The sequence below is a fragment of the Vigna umbellata genome, chromosome 8 (assembly GCF_029865625.1).
Source record: "Vigna umbellata cultivar VRB3 chromosome 8, Vumbellata_1.0, whole genome shotgun sequence".
NCBI lineage: Eukaryota > Viridiplantae > Streptophyta > Magnoliopsida > Fabales > Fabaceae > Vigna > Vigna umbellata.
Genome location: NC_142172.1, coordinates 37,622,496 through 37,639,717, shown reverse-complemented (window position 1 = coordinate 37,639,717; position 17,222 = coordinate 37,622,496). Strand labels below are relative to the sequence as shown.

The window sequence follows — 17,222 nt, the reverse complement described above, 5'->3', positions numbered from 1 at the left end:
ATATATACTTGGAAAAATAATAAAAATCATAGATTTATAGGTCATTGATGTAATAAAAAAAAGAGATAAAAAGAAAAATCATATACAGAATATGTGTAGATAAAATTAAGGTATACATATACCATTTCTCTGGCTCTAATTAAAAAGTTATAGTTGTAGAATCATTTATGAGGGTTGACCAGTCACAACTTTCATTTAACCCAACTTAAACCAAAAGCTATACCAGGGTTTGCATATTGTATGTCATACTTAACCACACCACAGCACACTACACCATACACACAACACTCTCAGAAAGCAAGGGAAGCCAACTTACTTCATCACCTACTTCTCCTCGCATTCGTTTGTGGTACACCATCGTATTTCATTCTTACCTACCTTAAAACAAAACTTGGTTGCTTTGCTGCTTCAAACAAAACATTAACTGAATATTCCACACTCCAAAAAGCCTCAGTTTCAATCTTGTTACTCCAAAACTCTTGTCTTTTTTTTCAACCTTCTTGAGATTTTGTAGGTAATATCCAGACTCATATAAGCTCTACAAGGGATCTTTGGTGAAGCCATGGCTATGAACAAAATCCTAAAGCTCATCCAACTTATTCTTCTGATGGCAGTAGCTTCAAAAGCAGTGTCTCAACCCTCTCCAGATTGCCCCAAAAGCTGTGGCAATCTAAGCATACCTTACCCTTTTGGGACACGCGAGGGCTGTTATATGAACGACACTTTCCTCGTCACTTGCAACCATGATAACTCCCCCACGTCCATTCCTCTATTGGGAACAAACAACATATTGGTGCTCAACATATCACTAGAAGATGGGGAAGTTATAGTTTCAAGTCCCGTAGTCCGTGATTGCTATGGCACCAAAAGCAAAAACTCAAACGACCAAAATGGTCTCAATTTGACCCACTTTTCAATCTCACCAAGCAGGAACAAATTCACAGCAGTTGGTTGTGGCACGGTTGGAGTATTCATCGGTTACGATAGCAGCAGAAAACATGTTACAACAAGAGGGTGTGTATCCATGTGCGACACGCTTGGTGAAATCAGAAACGGATCATGCGATGGCATTGGTTGTTGCCAAATCGGTGTTCCCGATGGAGTGTATGGTTTTGCAATGAAAAGTTGGAGTATAAGCAACAACTCCACCGTACGTGACGGTGACTTCAATCCTTGTAACTATGCGTTTACGGTTGCGGAAGGCTATTACAAGTTCGAGACAACAAATCTTAAGAGCCTCGAGAATCCGAGGTTGCCCTTGGTGCTTGATTGGGCTGTGGGAAATCAAACGTGCGAAGAGGCGCAACAACATCCTAGTAGCTATGCGTGCAAGGATAAGAACAGTTATTGCCTCGATTCAACGAATGGGATTGGTTATCGTTGCAAATGCAATCATGGTGGAAACCCTTACCTCTACGATGGTTGCCATGGTAATTTCTAATTTTTGGATTAGTATTTTACTTTCTAATATCTCATTTTTAGTAGATTAATTCGTTTAGTTATCCTTAAGTAACTGGATTCTTCTATGAAAAGTATATTTATGTCAAAAGAATTTAACTTTTTTATATACTAGTGATTCTTTTTATACTATTAATTAAAGGTGGTGGGTTAATTTTGCGAAAGGAAGTGAATTTAAGTAGGCAAAAATGCATGTGTTTTATTTAAAATTAAGGGCAATTTTTTTTAGAATAAATACTTTGTTTAATAAGTTGACCTTAGTTGACTAGGTTACCTCGTAAATTCATGTTGGGTTAGTTAACGTGTAAGCTATATCAACTTGCTTGAGAGTCACTTGCCAGTTTGAATGCATGAACAAGACTAAATTGTCATCAATCAATCAATCACTGATGCATTTAATATTTGTCTGATATGTGTATGGCCTGATGAACTAATTGGATCTTAAATTTGATCACAATCAAAAAGGCTTATGGTGGTTGGATGGAAAGGGAAAAAAATGGACTGGAAAAGATAAGACTATGAAGGAAAAGATAAGACTATGACCCATCTCTTGCTAGTATACGTAACTTGAGAGATTGAAAGCTGAATAGATATATTTTTTTTGAAGTCCATGTTTTAACGAATTTTATTAATTTAAACATATTGATAATGTATTATTTCCATTTTTATATAATTTTTAAACTAATAGATAAAATAAAAATACGATGGCATTCTTGTACTTAAAGACGAAAATAAAAGAAACGTTTCTAGATTTTCCTTTACTCGTTCTATTCCATGTACAAGTCTTTATCATAACTTAGTAAAGAAAACACGTTTTTTATCTTGATGCTTCATTTTGGCGAATGATTAGTCCTATTTTAACGTTGCTCTGTGATCTTCTTTGCATTCCTTGCTATATATATGATATAGAAAGCCTAGATAAACCAAAAATGAAATCGAATAGTGAGATCACTTTGTTTGGGTCAGATAAGGATGAATGCGCTTTGAACAGCAATCCATGCATCCACAAGAAAACCTGCAAAAACGCCCCTGGAGAAGGTTTGAAGTGCTCATGTCCAAAGGGCCACGAAGGAGATGGATTGAGAAATGGCCAAGGCTGCAGACCCAAAAGAGACAAAAACACAGGGAATCTTATTCTTATAATTGGATTGAGTAAGTAAAAAACATGTACATTCGTTCACACACAATGTTTCTTACTCTCTAGTTTATATTGTTGGAAGTCAAATTACGTAGCCGAAAACAAAGGATGTAATGTAACTGTTGTTCACAGGTTTGAGCTTAAGTCTATTGGCAGTGGTTGTGGGATGCCTGAACATATACCCTCAATTCCGTGAAAGAAAGCTCATGAAAATCAGGGAGAACTATTTTAAGAAAAATGGTGGCATGTTATTGCAAAGGCAGATTGATCTGGTCAATGGCTCAACCGAAAGAGCCACAATTTTCACTGCTGAGGAGCTCAAGAAAGCCACCGACAACTACGATGATGATAGAATCATAGGCAAAGGAGGACATGGAACGGTGTACAAAGGTATATTATCAAATGGCAGTGTTGTTGCCATCAAGAAGGCCATGGTTTCCAACCAAACCGAGATTGGCCAATTCATCAACGAAGTGGTCGTGCTTTCCCAAATCAACCATAGGAATGTCGTCAAACTACTAGGTTGCTGTCTGGAGACTGAGTTTCCTTTGCTTGTTTATGAGTTCATCACCAACGGTACCCTTTGTGAGCATCTACATTTTGAAGGTGAGGCATGTGGTGATAAACACAAACTTTCATGGACAACACGTTTGAGAATTGCAGCAGAGACAGCAGAATCTCTTGCATACTTGCATTCTTCTGTTTCCACACCCATCATACATAGAGATGTTAAAACAGCAAATATTCTTCTAGATGACAACCTCACAGCAAAAGTTTCTGACTTTGGTGCTTCAAAGCTTGTTCCTCTTGATCAAACTCAGTTAACAACGTTGGTGCAAGGAACCATGGGTTACCTTGATCCTGAGTACTTCCAAACAAGCCAACTAACCGAGAAGAGTGATGTTTACAGCTTTGGTGTTGTTCTTGCAGAACTATTGACAAGTAAGAAGGCACTTTCGTTCCTTAGGCCTCAGAGTCATAGGAATTTGTCCATGTATTTTGTTTCTGCAATGAATGAGGGTCGGTTGGATCAAATATTGGACAAGGAAATCGTGAGTGATGCAAGTGTTGAGTATGTGATAGAAGTTGCTAATCTAGCCAAAAGGTGTCTTAGGTTGCATGGAGAAGAAAGACCAAGCATGAAAGAAGTTGCTATGGAGTTGGAGGGAATAAGGATCATTGAAAAACATTCACTGGGAGGAGCAAAAGATGTTGCATCTCAGGAAGAGACAGAGAGCTTTCTCGGACCACGTTCTCATTTAAGTATTGATCATGGTGATGGTACAAGTAGCAGTACAATTTCTAGGTTCTATGATTTGCATAACCAGATTTTGGAACCACTTGAAGATGGACGATGAACAACAAACGCAGATCGGGATAAGTTGTAAGATTTCAGATTCACTTAGTTGTAACCATACAGTGAATCAAATTAAAGATTAAAAATTATTCATCAAATAAAAATGTCACTAGCATTGGAAGTAGAATACATAACATCACTTAGTTTCATAAACGATGCAGTTAAACATATATAATATATTAGAAATTTTAATATTTAGAACAACAAAATTTATTTAAGTTAGAGTTTGATTAAATATGTTAGTTTTCCTTTATACAAAGTGGGTTTTGTTGGACATTTCACAGAGTATCTTTTAGGAGTGCTTCATCCTACACCTCTAACATCTCATCCTGCACCTTCAAAAATTCCATTTTTAACCTTCTGACACCCTGCACCTCCAATTTTTAACTTTCTTCTCTTTCTTATTAAAGATATTTTAATAACTATCTTTTCATTTTCTTCTCTTTTTTATTAAAGACACTCTGGACCACCTTAAAATTAATTCTAATTTAATTTAAAATTTAAATATTATTTAATATAATTTTATATTTTAATAATTATTAAAATATGATTTATATTATAATAATAGCTATATTAAAAAAATAAAAATAAAATAATTAAAATAAAAATAAAAATAAAATAATAATAATAATATAAAATTTGACTTAATATATTCAAATATATTAAATTATATTAAAATATTAAAATATTAAAATAAATTAAATAATTATTAAATTGTAAATAAAAACAAAAATTTTTAAACATTTGTTATCAAAAATCAGTTTTGTTTTTTATTTAAAATTTAATCAATATTTAATTTAATTAAAGTTATAGTATTATTTATTATATTTTTATATTTTAATAATTATTAAAATATGATTTATATTTTTATAATAGTTTTATCAAAAAATAAAAATAATAATAACTAAAATAAGAGTAAAAATAATAAAAATAAAAATTATATTAAAAATCACATTTAATATATTTAAATATATTAAATTATATCAAAATATTAAATAAATTAAATAATTATTAAAATTTAAATAAAAAGTAAAATTTTAGAAACGTTAGTCGGATATTGACGTCCGATAAATTTATAATCGGATATGGATATCCGATAAATAAATTTTTCTAAAATTTTGATTTTTATTTTAATTTTAATAATTATTTAATTTAGTTTAATATTTTAATATATTTAAATATATTTAAATATATTAAATGTGATTTTTAATATTATTTTAGTTATTTTAATTTTTAATTTTTAATTTTTAATTTTTAATAAAACTATTATAAAAATATAAATTATATTTTAATAATTATTAAAATATAAAAATATAATAAATAATGCTATAATATTTAGTTAAAATAAATATTGATTAAATTTTAAATAAAAAAACAAAACTGATTCTCGATAACAAGTTTTTAAAATTTTTTGTTTTTATTTACAATTTAATAATTGTTTAATTTATTTTAATATTTTAATATAATTTAATATATTTGAATATATTAAATCAAATTTTATATTATTATTATTATTTTATTTTTATTTTTATTTTAATTATTTTATTTTTATTTTTTTAGTATAGTTATTATTATAATATAAATCATATTTTAATAATTATTAAAATATAAAATTATATTAAATAATATTTAAATTTTAAATTAAATTAGAATTATCATTGAGGTGGTGTAGAGTGTCTTTAAAAGAAAAAGAGAAGAAAATAAAATTTCTTTAATTAGAAAGAGAAGAAAGTTAAAAATGAAATTTTTAAAAAGGTTGGAGGTGCAGGATGTCAGAAGGTTAAAAATGGAATTTTTGGAGGTGCAGGACGAGATGTTGGAGGTGTAGGATGAAACACTCATCTTTTAGAACTTACTCATCATCTCTTCCATAATTCATGAATTGAATTGGTGTGGTTGATTCCAACCTAATGGGCTTTAGAGAAACACGCTCAGTCCATTAGGAAGGATAACTCAGCCGCATCTTATTTTAGCATCTTTTGTATTTTAGATTTGTATAATTTAAAATGTAATTTTTTGTATTTTAAAATATATAATTTAAAATAAAATTTTATGTTGTATTTTACATTATATAATCTAAAATATAATTATATTTTAAATTATTTAGTTCAAAACAATTTTTTTTATATTTGAGAATGCATAACCTCAAATATAAAAATTTATATCATAGTACAATCTAAAATATAAAATTTTATAAGGATGTGAATCAAAATCCTGACATTTTCTTCCTATATATTCTGGAATTTGGTTTTTGGAACACACAATAAACAATTCTGGAAAAAAAAATCATAAATCATTCGTCTCCTTCTTTTAGGAATAAATATTTTTCGGAAGCTTTTGATGGGTGAGTGGTGAAATTTGAGTGGGTGCAGGAAGCTTTAACCGAAAAGTAATTTCCCAGTAGGTGGGCTGTAGTGGTTTACAGGCCCAAACCTAAAAGTGTAGCCAACTAATCAAATACGAGACGGCGTCTTCTTCATGTAATTAAAATTCGAAATAAAAAAAACAATTTATTTTATACTTTAAAAAGTTAAAATCATATTAAAAAAGATAAAAAAATTGAACTATTTGTTGAAAAAAATATTTTTATCTATGGGGCATGTTATTTGAGCAACAATTCATATGATAATATATTTTTATTATTTACAAAAGAAAAATTAACAGATTATATTATGTAGTACATAATAATCTATGTTAGAAAACCTTTACCACCACAAGAAAAAAATCTCTCAAAGTGGTGCAATGGTTACACCAATATTTAGCAGAAAAATGTTGTCAGGAAGGTAGAAATCAATACAACAACTTTCCCAATAATATTTTGGGTATTCCTCTCTATTAAGTCTTAAATAAACACACCATAATCATATTTTAGACAAATCAAACTAAGAGAACTAGTGTAAGAAAAAAAAAGTTGTTTAGTATTTCATCTTAAATACTTTTTTACTTTAATTTATTTTCTTGACCACTTTTAAAAGTACTGTTCCTAATATTAAAGGTTTTGAATTAAAAAATAAAATAAAGGTAGAAAAACATAATCAAATTGTAGCATGACCTAGCTTGATGGCAGTTCAATATGGTTTAACCACTGTCAGCTACCACACAACCCCTTCTCTCCACACCAACCTAATGAAATACACATTCCAAAGTTGCAATATAGAAGCAACTACTATTTTCTTCTTGTTCCATTTTTTAAAATATTTTTCTTATATTTAATTTAGTCATTTTACTGGGTAGGTTATCAAACTCCAACTATATATAAGAACCCTATTGTGGTCCAAATAGTTAAAACTCCTTATCAACATGGAAAAGTTACTTTTGCTCTATTGTTCTCTCCTTTTTTGTTTTGCAACTATCACCTTCACATGCTCAGCTACTACTTACACTGTTGGAGATAGCTCTGGTTGGGACATTAGCACAAACCTTAATACATGGATTACTGATAAGAAGTTCAAAGTAGGAGATGCTCTTGGTAAGTATTTAACACTTCTTTCAACTCAAAACAAAACTATAGAAAGGACTTATATGTAATGTATTTGAATTATTTACACTAATACACCCTATATAATAGCTACAACATATTCTGATATACTGATATATTCAACTTATGCAGATACTTCTTGTAGAGCTGAAGTTGATAACTTTATTTGATTTTTTTACAGTTTTTCAGTACTCATCAGGCCAAAGCGTAGAAGAGGTTACAAAAGAAAACTTTGAGACATGTAACACCAGCAATGTTTTGGCAACATATGGGAATGGTAACACAACAGTGCCATTGAGAAAAGGTGGGGACAGATATTTTGTAAGTGGAAACAAGTTGTATTGTCTTGGAGGAATGAAACTTCATGTTCATGTTGAAGGTGATGATGACAAATCATTTGCTCCAACTATAGCACCTAAGGCTGTGGCTGGATCTGATGAAAACACTGCCACACTTCCAAACTCTCCTTCATCAAAGAAAAGCACACATCTTTCAGCTGGAACTCTCAATCATTGTGCAAGGAATGCACTTCAGTTTGTCTATATTGCTGTTATGGTTGCTGCATATTTTAGCATATAAGGACTGTGACTAAAATTTCTCTTTTGAATGTTATTTTGTAATATTGATTGATGAAGAAAAAGGTCAAAGTTTTGCTTAGTTTGGAGCATACTTTGTACATGACTGTTTGAGCACATTAAAGGATATTCAAATTCATGTTGTTTTAACAACACTACCATATTCATCCCTCATGAAAATGTTATGTCTAAGATTTGAGGGTAATCTGTCTTCTCCTTTCGTGATATTATTTTTCTAAACCTGAGCCATCAAAAAATATTTTTTATGCTATTATTTTTACATTTTTTTTTCTTTATCACTCTAATATTTATATGCTTTTGCATGTAAATTTATTAAATCAATTATATACATCACAGGTTTTTACAATGTATTTAGTTAAACAACCATTATATAATAAAAAAAATAATGTGTGATTTTAAATTATCAATCAAGATTAAAAATAGTAAAATAATTATTTAATTTGATCTTTTTAATATATAATTAGTTTTAAGTTATTCCTAATGAATTTAATTTAAATAAGATGAGTATAATTGTATATAGTTAGTCAGTATAATTATATATATATATATATATATATATATATATATATATATATATATATATATATAATCATTTTAAATTGAAAAGACGTAAAGACAAATACAAATATGATTAAGATAAAAGTAAATAAAAAAATTTAAACAATAGAATCATATTCAAACTTTTTGAAACCCCATTTCTTAAGAAATAATGGCTATAAAAAACAAAAGAATTTAATTATAAGAATATATAGTATACATTAAAGGGAAAGTAACAGTATCCTTCTTTTAATATATACTATCAATGTTACAAGTGTACACTTGCACAGACTTATATACGTTGAGAATTCTCAATTAGAAAAAAATATTTTGATACATTTTTACACTCATTATTTTTATTTTTCTATTACAAAAGTATGTTAAGTGAGTGTAAGTATGTGAACCTACTATTATCCTTCCTTCTCAATGTGAAGGTTTTGGTTAGGGTAAAAAATACGTGAAGATATTGTTTTATTATTGTTTTAATTAAATAAGTAATATTTAATATTAAGATGTATTTACCTTTTTTATCCCAAAATAAGTAATTGTTTTGATATTATATCTCTAGTTAGTTGCAACTACAAAGAAGTAATTAATGAGATTTAAATGAGTTTTCTGATAAAAAGGAATCACACATAACGATACTTTGCATTGATTAAATATTTATTAATTCATCATGACAAAGAGAAATCTCAATTGTTCAAATTTATTATTTACTATTAACTTTTTTTGCTTGTAAGTAATAGATATTAGATAAATAGATAATCTTGCAGAGTTGTAGTACTGGGCCATTTTGCTTCTGGTACTACCAGCAAAACATTAGTGTACTACAACATTCGAATTGTACTAACACGTATTTTTGAGTCCTATATAAGTTTGCAAATTAGAAAAAGTTTGACCTTTATCCTAAAGCCTCACTCTTGCCACACGCCTCACAAACCATGACCTCATTAGGTGCTTCTTTCTTCACAAACTTTTGCTGTTCTATTTTCAATCTTAATTTCTGTTTTTTCATCTGCTAATTCGTGTTTGCATTGCAGGGTTACAAAATGTGACTGGCATCAATGTTCTTTTCAAAGAGGTATATATTAATGCTTCTCATCACCAAATATACTTCAAAATCTGTTTTATTAGTATATATTATTAAGGTGCTCTGATTCAGCTACTTCAACAAGATGTTAAAGTTATAGTAAATTTATCATCATATGTTCAGTTTCTGAAAACAAAAAACTTTTGTAGTTTTTAGTTATTTCATGTGTGTTTACTCGCATAAGATTCAAAAGTTTACCTTAAAATGCTTTTCTTTGTGTATGTTTGATTTAAGTCAGATAAACTAAAATCGAGTTGAAATAGTAACTAATCGATGAAAAAAAATCATTTTTAATTTTACTTTTAACCTATTTTTACAATGAAAATATTTCACCGTTGATCATATCGTTTTAAAATTGAACACATGCATGTATAGCATTAAAAGATTACTCAGTGAAATAGTTATAGGGTTATTCTGACCGTGAGCTTATCAATGTATAGAAAGTTTATTTCCAAAATAAATTAAATGCATTTCAGAGATTAATTTATGAAATGCATTTGATATATTTAGGGAATAAGGTTTTGAGACATTTGGACGAGCTAAAAAGAATAGAGGGAAAATGGGAGTGAAAGTGGCAAATGGAGGGGTGGGAATAGTAGAAGACAGTGGAAGAAGCTTATGGAAGAGTTTGAGATTGGATGAGAATAGGATTGCTGGAAAGAGAAGAAAAGGGGAGAAGGAGAAAGGGAAAAAGTATTTTTAGTATTTTAAAATCACAAAAAAAGGTGGGAAGTGCAAATAGAAGAAAAGAAGTGTAAATAGAATCATTCAGGCAATCTAAACCAAACCCAAGAAATTGTGGGCCGGCCTGGTTTATTGGCCCATTAACTTTATCTTTCCTCCTTCTTTTGGGCAGTTTCTTTCAGAAATATCTTCCTGAACCCTCATAAATTCTTGTCTAAAATATAAATTTTAAATTTTAGAAGGTATATTTTAAAATATATTTTATATTTTATATTCTTGAGTGTATAATTCAGAATCCAATTTTCCAAATATAATTATTACATATTTCAGATTATATAATTCATGTATTTTTTTTTATTTTGTATTCTGTACAATCTAAAATACAAAATTTTTTATTGTGTATTCTGAAATACAAAAATTTATGGATACATGTTGAAATTATGAAGTCACAAGAAGAAATGGCCTTTTTCTTGAGGCATATCGTGTGTGTTCTTTACTATTGTTTTTCATGTACTTTTTATTTAAGAAAGCATGTTGTACACTGCAGGGTCCAAAAGTCAATGCAAAGTTTGAACTGAAGCCGCCACCATATCCACTGGTAAAAAGACCTAAAGTTTGCATGCTTTACAAGTTAGAATAGATTGTGATTCCAAGTTAGAATTGCATTAGCTTTTATATTTTTCATATATTGTTCTTTGAAACTTTGGTTAGTCTAATTTAGTAAAGAAACTTTAAAAAATGAAAGGATTCATACACAGGCATCTCAATATATGCATGGACTAAGTTACTATGATTAGTCTTATATTCTGCTCATTATGTGGACTAAGTGATTTGATCCTATGCTATAATCTGATTAAACACACATATAGATGATGATTCTCAAAATCACACAAGGCTCTTCTACTGGGAAAAATTAGTAACCACTTGATCGTATTTTGTAAAACATTGTGATAAATGAAATCTTTCAGAATGGTTTGGAGCCTGTGATGAGCCAGCAGACACTTGAGTTTCACTGGGGGAAGCACCACAGGACTTATGTGGAAAATCTGAAAAAGCAAGTTGTTGGGACAGAGCTTGATGGGAAGTCACTGGAAGAGATTATAGTCACTTCATACAATAAGGGTGACATTCTTCCAGCTTTCAACAATGCAGCACAGGCACGCATGCATTCTTATAACCAGAATCCAGTCTCATTCATGTTTCAAATTGTTGGAAATTAATCTTGTAATGCATACTGCAGATATGGAACCATGACTTCTTCTGGGAGTGCATGAAACCAGGTGGAGGTGGAAAACCAACTGGGGAACTTCTAGAACTGATTGAAAGAGACTTTGGTTCATTTGAAAAATTCCTTGATGAGTTTAAGGCTGCTGCTGCTACACAATTCGGTTCAGGATGGGCCTGGCTTGCATGTGAGTTAAAATCGTCCTTTTAGAATGTGATCATTTCTAAATTTTAACTAATCAAAAAGCTTGTTCCATTTTACTTTCTGTTTTTCTTCTTGGGTAAGTGTTTACTAAGAAATTTGCTCATATAAGCAAGTCACATTCACATACCCTTCTTGTTCATTCATTTTTGTTGATGAAATATAGATAGATCAAGCAAACTTGATGGGGAAAATGCTGCAAATCCTCCTTCAGCTGATGAGGACAACAAGCTAGTGGTGATCAAGAGTCCCAATGCTGTGAACCCCCTTGTCTGGGGAGGTTATTATGTAAGTAGCAAGAACTAGTTATAATGTCAATGTTCATTGTTCATTGTTTATCCTAAAATATGAATGATAGTTTGGTTTGATGAGGATCATTTTCCTGATAAATTCTGATGTAATTTCATATTAATTTCTTGCAGCCACTTCTTACCATTGATGTTTGGGAGGTATATATATTAAGCAAATTAGCTTTCTGTTTGTTACTGATGAAACAACTTGCACACACAAGCTTTGTAACAGTCATCAATAACGAATTGCTAACTGTGTAATCTTTTTTCCATTTTTGTGCAGCATGCTTACTACCTTGATTTTCAGGTGCTGTGTTTCTCAAACCATTTTATATAGCTAAAAGAAAAACTGCCAACATTCTGTTTCCAATAAATTCTTTGTATTGACTGAAATTCACCTGAATCTCGGTAATTTAGACATAAGATCTACCATTTTGGAAATGAGATCAAGTGAATTTTTCACCAACCAAAAAGAGTGTAAACAGTGTTGCTATCATTTTTTTTTCATGCAATTATTAGTGAGAAATGTGTTCAACAGATAGATTTAACTATGATTCTTTGTCATCTTTCCAGAACCGGCGCCCTGATTATATATCAGTGTTCGTGGATAAGCTTGTTTCTTGGGATGCAGTGAGTTCTAGACTTGAGCAAGCTAAGGCTTTAAGTGCATGATGTTGACTTGGATGGTGTGATGTGCAATGAGTGAATTGTTTCTATCTAGATAATGTAATATGCACATCCTTTGCACTTTAGATACATGTAGTATGAGGGTTAAATCTCTTCATCCTGCAGATTATGTTCTATGATCAGAAATCTTGTTTATGGTTATCTTTCACTATGTAACAATAAGATTGTTTATGCATAAACAATCAGCAAAACAATATTCTATGATGGACAACTTTTTCTCATGACTTATATGGGACCTTACCTTCTTGTTTGATTTATAAATTCAGAAAAAAGAATGAAATTCAGGGAATCATAATTTTCCAGTTTCAAACGTTACCTCTTCTTCAATATCAGAATTTTTTTTACCTTTGCTAGAATTCCTCTCCCTCTTCCCCAAACCCAACAGTCCATTACATAAATAAAATACAATTTAATTTAGTTAAAGCATAATGCAAAACGGGTACTGTAATGAATCCTTATTGGTCAATCTTGGTTTTACAGTGTTGTATATTTCAATATTGCAGTAGCATGTTAAGGAGACAGAGTGTTGGTATATTTTACCTTGTATTCAAGCTTTCAAGCACAAAAGATTAAGGTTATACTATTGGCTTCTGCGTTATTCGTTTGCCTATAAATCTACGCGAGAGAGAAATACAGTTGAATATTTCTTCAAAATTACAATCAGCACAGTTTTCAACGTTGACTATATGTTTTCTAAACAGCCTTTGAACTGAACCAATGATTTGTTCAGAAGAAGAAATATTCTAGCATAACTTAAAATTCTATCAGTATTTGGCCATGAACAAAGGGTATTAAGGAGTATACTAGTTTCAATACATCTCTATAGATCATTACAGGAAAATATAACCTGATGATTTAGTGTGGTATTTAAACTGCATCATGTAGAATGAAGTAAAGAGTTTAACGTTGAAGTTGTGGTACAAATGAGAAACATAATTGAGATAAAACAAGGGCTACTATATATGTATGCTTTGAAAGTAGAAAAAAAAAAAGTGATCATGAATTAGAGACCAAAAGTTCATCCCAAATACTGTCCATGTCTAAGGAGGGCATTCTACTTAACTGAACAGTTTCCACATCTGATATATCATGGTGTATACTTTTGCTTTTCTCAGTATTATCAAACTGCCACTCCTTCATGGTTGAATTCTTGTCATTTGTACTTTTCAATTTGCCATTCTCATCAGTGTGCTTGTTGCTTAAGCCTGCTGGTGAGTCAGTAGGCTTCCTGTGAGAAGAAACACCTTGAGATATTGCTTGTAGTTTTGCCTCCACAAGTGCTGCAGTGGTTCCATTCAGAGAATTGGCCTGGATTACATGCTTGAGATCTGGGAAGTTCAACTGTGCATATTCTCCTCTCAGTATGTATGCTGCTGTGTCATATGCAATGGCAGCATCTTCAGCTGTGTCAAAAGTCCCTAGCCAAACCCTTGTCCTGTTTCTTGGTAATCTAATCTCAGCAACCCATTTCCCCCAGTGTCTCTGCCTCACACCTTTAAACAGTTTTCCTCTTCCACCATACTTCATAGGCTGAGTCCTAGTGCTACTCAACCAATTCTCGTTGAAAGACTTCAGATTCTTGTTCGTTTTGTGTGCATCACTACATCCTTGATGCTGGTTTTGCCCAAAGTGAGGAACTTGATAGGTGGGGTTAGAAGTTACAGACATGACTTCACCACTTTTCATATTTGATGATGATGAGTACACCATGGAGGGTTCCTGCAAAACCAAAGTCAAGTTTGGAAAATTGGGTGGGGCAGAAGAAGAGGCTAAAGAAGCAACAGGCTCATCAAAACATGGTGCCATAGTCAATGGTGGGAGAGTTTCCAAAAGATTTAGAGGAATGGAGCTGTTTTTTGTGTCCGAGGCTGGGAAGATAGAATTGGATCGGTTTTTCTCTCTCACATTTTTTATGTCTTGAGGGCCATTGAACTTTGCAGGGATATGACTAATCCATGTGGCTAAAGGTGCCTCTTCTTTCATTGAAGTAGAATTTGAACATGAAAGAAGTTGTTGAGATGATGTTATTGATGAGTTTTCCCCACTTCTTAACACATGAAGATGGTTAGAGGCAGTAAGAGAACGAGAACCCCCTATCATTGCATTGTCCAAAAACTTTGATCCTGTTTCCATTTCCTGCAAACAAGTTGAAAATTTCTTTTGAGTGAAGATTTCCTTCTTTGGAAATGTACCCTTCATATAGATCCTTCAGACAGTAAATCTGAGATAGAACACTGACAGATAGAAATGATTAAAATCCATGCACTCCACTAAGTACATTTCCTGAGGACTAAGGCACACCTCACATTGGCAGGTATCAGTTAAGGTTTATTATTATAAACAATAAAAGTAACCTACTTTTTTTCATTAGGAATATGTTGTGGCTTCAATCAGGTGTATTTCTTTATGGGGATTTCATTTTTTACTTACAATTTATGGTTGCATTATATGACATGCTTTTCCTTCACAACCAATAGGAATCAGACAGCTCAAGCTTTTTGGATCAGCTGTCATACAGGGTGCAAAGTATTGAGAATTGACATTCGTTTGATGACAACAGCTTCCTTAATTTAAGACCTTCATGTTCATTGTTTGTTATTATATCTGGTATTATTCTTTCCTCTCTAATCATGTGATTTTGTTGAACACCCACATGCTATATTCTTCTCTTGACTGTGCTGATGTAATTTAATGCAGAAATCCAATGAACCAATTACAATTTGTTTTTTGTTACTGATACATTTCATACACACCAGAGTACAAAAAGTAATAATTTTATATTTTAGAAAAAATGAAATTTAGTTTCTAACCACTAAGATGACAAACTGCACTATTTTTCCTCCTTAAAAAGGCACTAAGTTTGGAAGGTTTGGTGGTGCAATTGATTAACAAAGGTTTATCATTTGTTGTTCTTGTTGTTTTCCCTTTTGGTGCAAACAAAGGTTCATTATCTATGTTATCATGTACACGAATACTATATTTATGAAGGATTTAATTTCAATATCCTTTGTGTTATTTTGATGAAGTCAGTGCTACCTTTTTCAGGTCTATAGCATTAAACAAAAACACTCAAATGTGTGAGCACAGCAAAGTATGAACTTTTTGAGTTTTTTATTTTCATCAAACACTTTGATTTCTTTTGAGAATGGCATAAAGACACTGAAAACGGTTCATAAGGCATATAGATAATGCCAATGAAAATGTAGCAGAAGCTAATGGTTAGAACAGGACTTCCATATTTGAACCTATAATGATTAAAACTGCACAAGCTTGTGATTCATTGCTCTAATTTGAAGACACCCCATTTGTTGATGCCACATGGCATGACCACTCTAAGGAAGTAACACCATTTTTTTTTCTATGTGAGACAGATTCTAGGCATCTTTCACTCTCCATGTAACTTTTAGTAACACTTTAAACCATTTACAATAGGTTCCTCCAATTGTACAACTGTTTTCTCAATTACTTTATAAGCCATGCACATGGTTGTGACCAGGAAAGAATGTGATGTGTGCCACAAACTGAATTGCTTAGTATAATAAACAGGACAGAAGGTGATGCATATGATGTTGCTTTAGTTAGCTGTCAACTTTTCCCACATCAACCATTATTCTTAATTCCTATGCCTTGGTTTGTACCTCACCATGATAATCAAAAAGAGATTAACATTAAAAATGGTCTTGCAGTTTGTGTAGTTCATTGAAATAAAGATAAAGATGCGTGGCTTGTCTCTTGATGAGACATTCAAATTTTCAAAAAGCTTAACATAAGTGACTGCAAATGCAATACAATTCTATTGTATATTTAGGGTTTAAATATATTTATATGAATAAAATATAGTTTTTTTGCATGCTTTTTGATGCCCGTAAGTTTTAAGTTTTATAGTGTTTGATATTTTATTCTAGTCTTGTCAAATTTTTATTCTTGTTTTTGAAGATACAGACTAAAAGTAAAAAAATAATATTTTACATGGACAAAAACAATAAATATCTAGCTATCTATATATATTTAACGTAAAACAAAAAAAAATTAAAAAAACAAAACATTTTTGTTAAAGATTTTATATGGGTATATAAAGCCAACCAAATTACAATATATAATTAGAACAATTTTACAAATTAATTTTATGAGAATCAGTTAAACTTAAATTTATTTTCTAACTTAATGTTAAAACATAAGATGTGCAAAATTTAGTATGAAGGTATGGGTTAAAGATTTCATATCCATTAAAGTTTGGTAAAACCAAACTATAATATACGAGTAAAGAAAATTTTCGTTTTAAAAGTTGATGTATGATGATAAAATACCAGATTATTTCAAAAATAAAAAAAATATTCAAATTTTATTTAATTATTATGTTATTCCTGCATTAATATGAATACGAAAATAATTTGAGTGAAGGTTAAGCTAAGTGAATTACTGAATTTTTGTTTTATCCAAAGCAAGCATCGGTAAAACAAACGTGTAATGGAGTCAAAATT

General features: G+C 30.9%; 4 protein-coding genes across 4 annotated transcripts; 3 read left to right on the top strand and 1 right to left on the bottom strand.

Moving 5' to 3' along the window:
* The first annotated feature begins 305 nt into the window (after positions 1-305).
* LOC124844575 (wall-associated receptor kinase 3-like) lies at positions 306-4,227 on the top strand. Its single transcript, XM_047321532.2, has 4 exons — positions 306-349; positions 515-1,430; positions 2,425-2,610; positions 2,729-4,227. The coding sequence occupies exons 2-4, from the start codon at positions 563-565 to the stop codon at positions 3,952-3,954; spliced, it is 2,280 nt and encodes a 759-aa protein (XP_047177488.2). The 5' UTR covers positions 306-349; positions 515-562; the 3' UTR covers positions 3,955-4,227.
* Positions 4,228-7,252: 3,025 nt separating this feature from the next.
* Positions 7,253-8,200, top strand: LOC124844577 (stellacyanin-like). Its single transcript, XM_047321535.2, has 2 exons — positions 7,253-7,422; positions 7,613-8,200. Exons 1-2 carry the CDS (start codon positions 7,254-7,256, stop codon positions 8,008-8,010), a joined length of 567 nt encoding a protein of 188 aa, XP_047177491.1. The 5' UTR covers position 7,253; the 3' UTR covers positions 8,011-8,200.
* Positions 8,201-9,414: 1,214 nt separating this feature from the next.
* LOC124844579 (superoxide dismutase [Fe], chloroplastic) lies at positions 9,415-12,969 on the top strand. The gene is made up of 9 exons (XM_047321537.2): positions 9,415-9,518; positions 9,605-9,645; positions 10,886-10,936; positions 11,307-11,495; positions 11,579-11,750; positions 11,931-12,052; positions 12,187-12,213; positions 12,338-12,361; positions 12,628-12,969. Exons 1-9 carry the CDS (start codon positions 9,506-9,508, stop codon positions 12,724-12,726), a joined length of 738 nt encoding a protein of 245 aa, XP_047177493.1. The 5' UTR covers positions 9,415-9,505; the 3' UTR covers positions 12,727-12,969.
* Positions 12,970-13,448: 479 nt separating this feature from the next.
* On the bottom strand, positions 13,449-15,062 carry LOC124844578 (Integrase-type DNA-binding superfamily protein). The gene has a single exon (XM_047321536.2). The coding sequence runs from the start codon at positions 14,938-14,940 to the stop codon at positions 13,738-13,740; it is 1,203 nt and encodes a 400-aa protein (XP_047177492.2). The 5' UTR covers positions 14,941-15,062; the 3' UTR covers positions 13,449-13,737.
* Between the last annotated feature and the right edge of the window lie 2,160 nt (positions 15,063-17,222).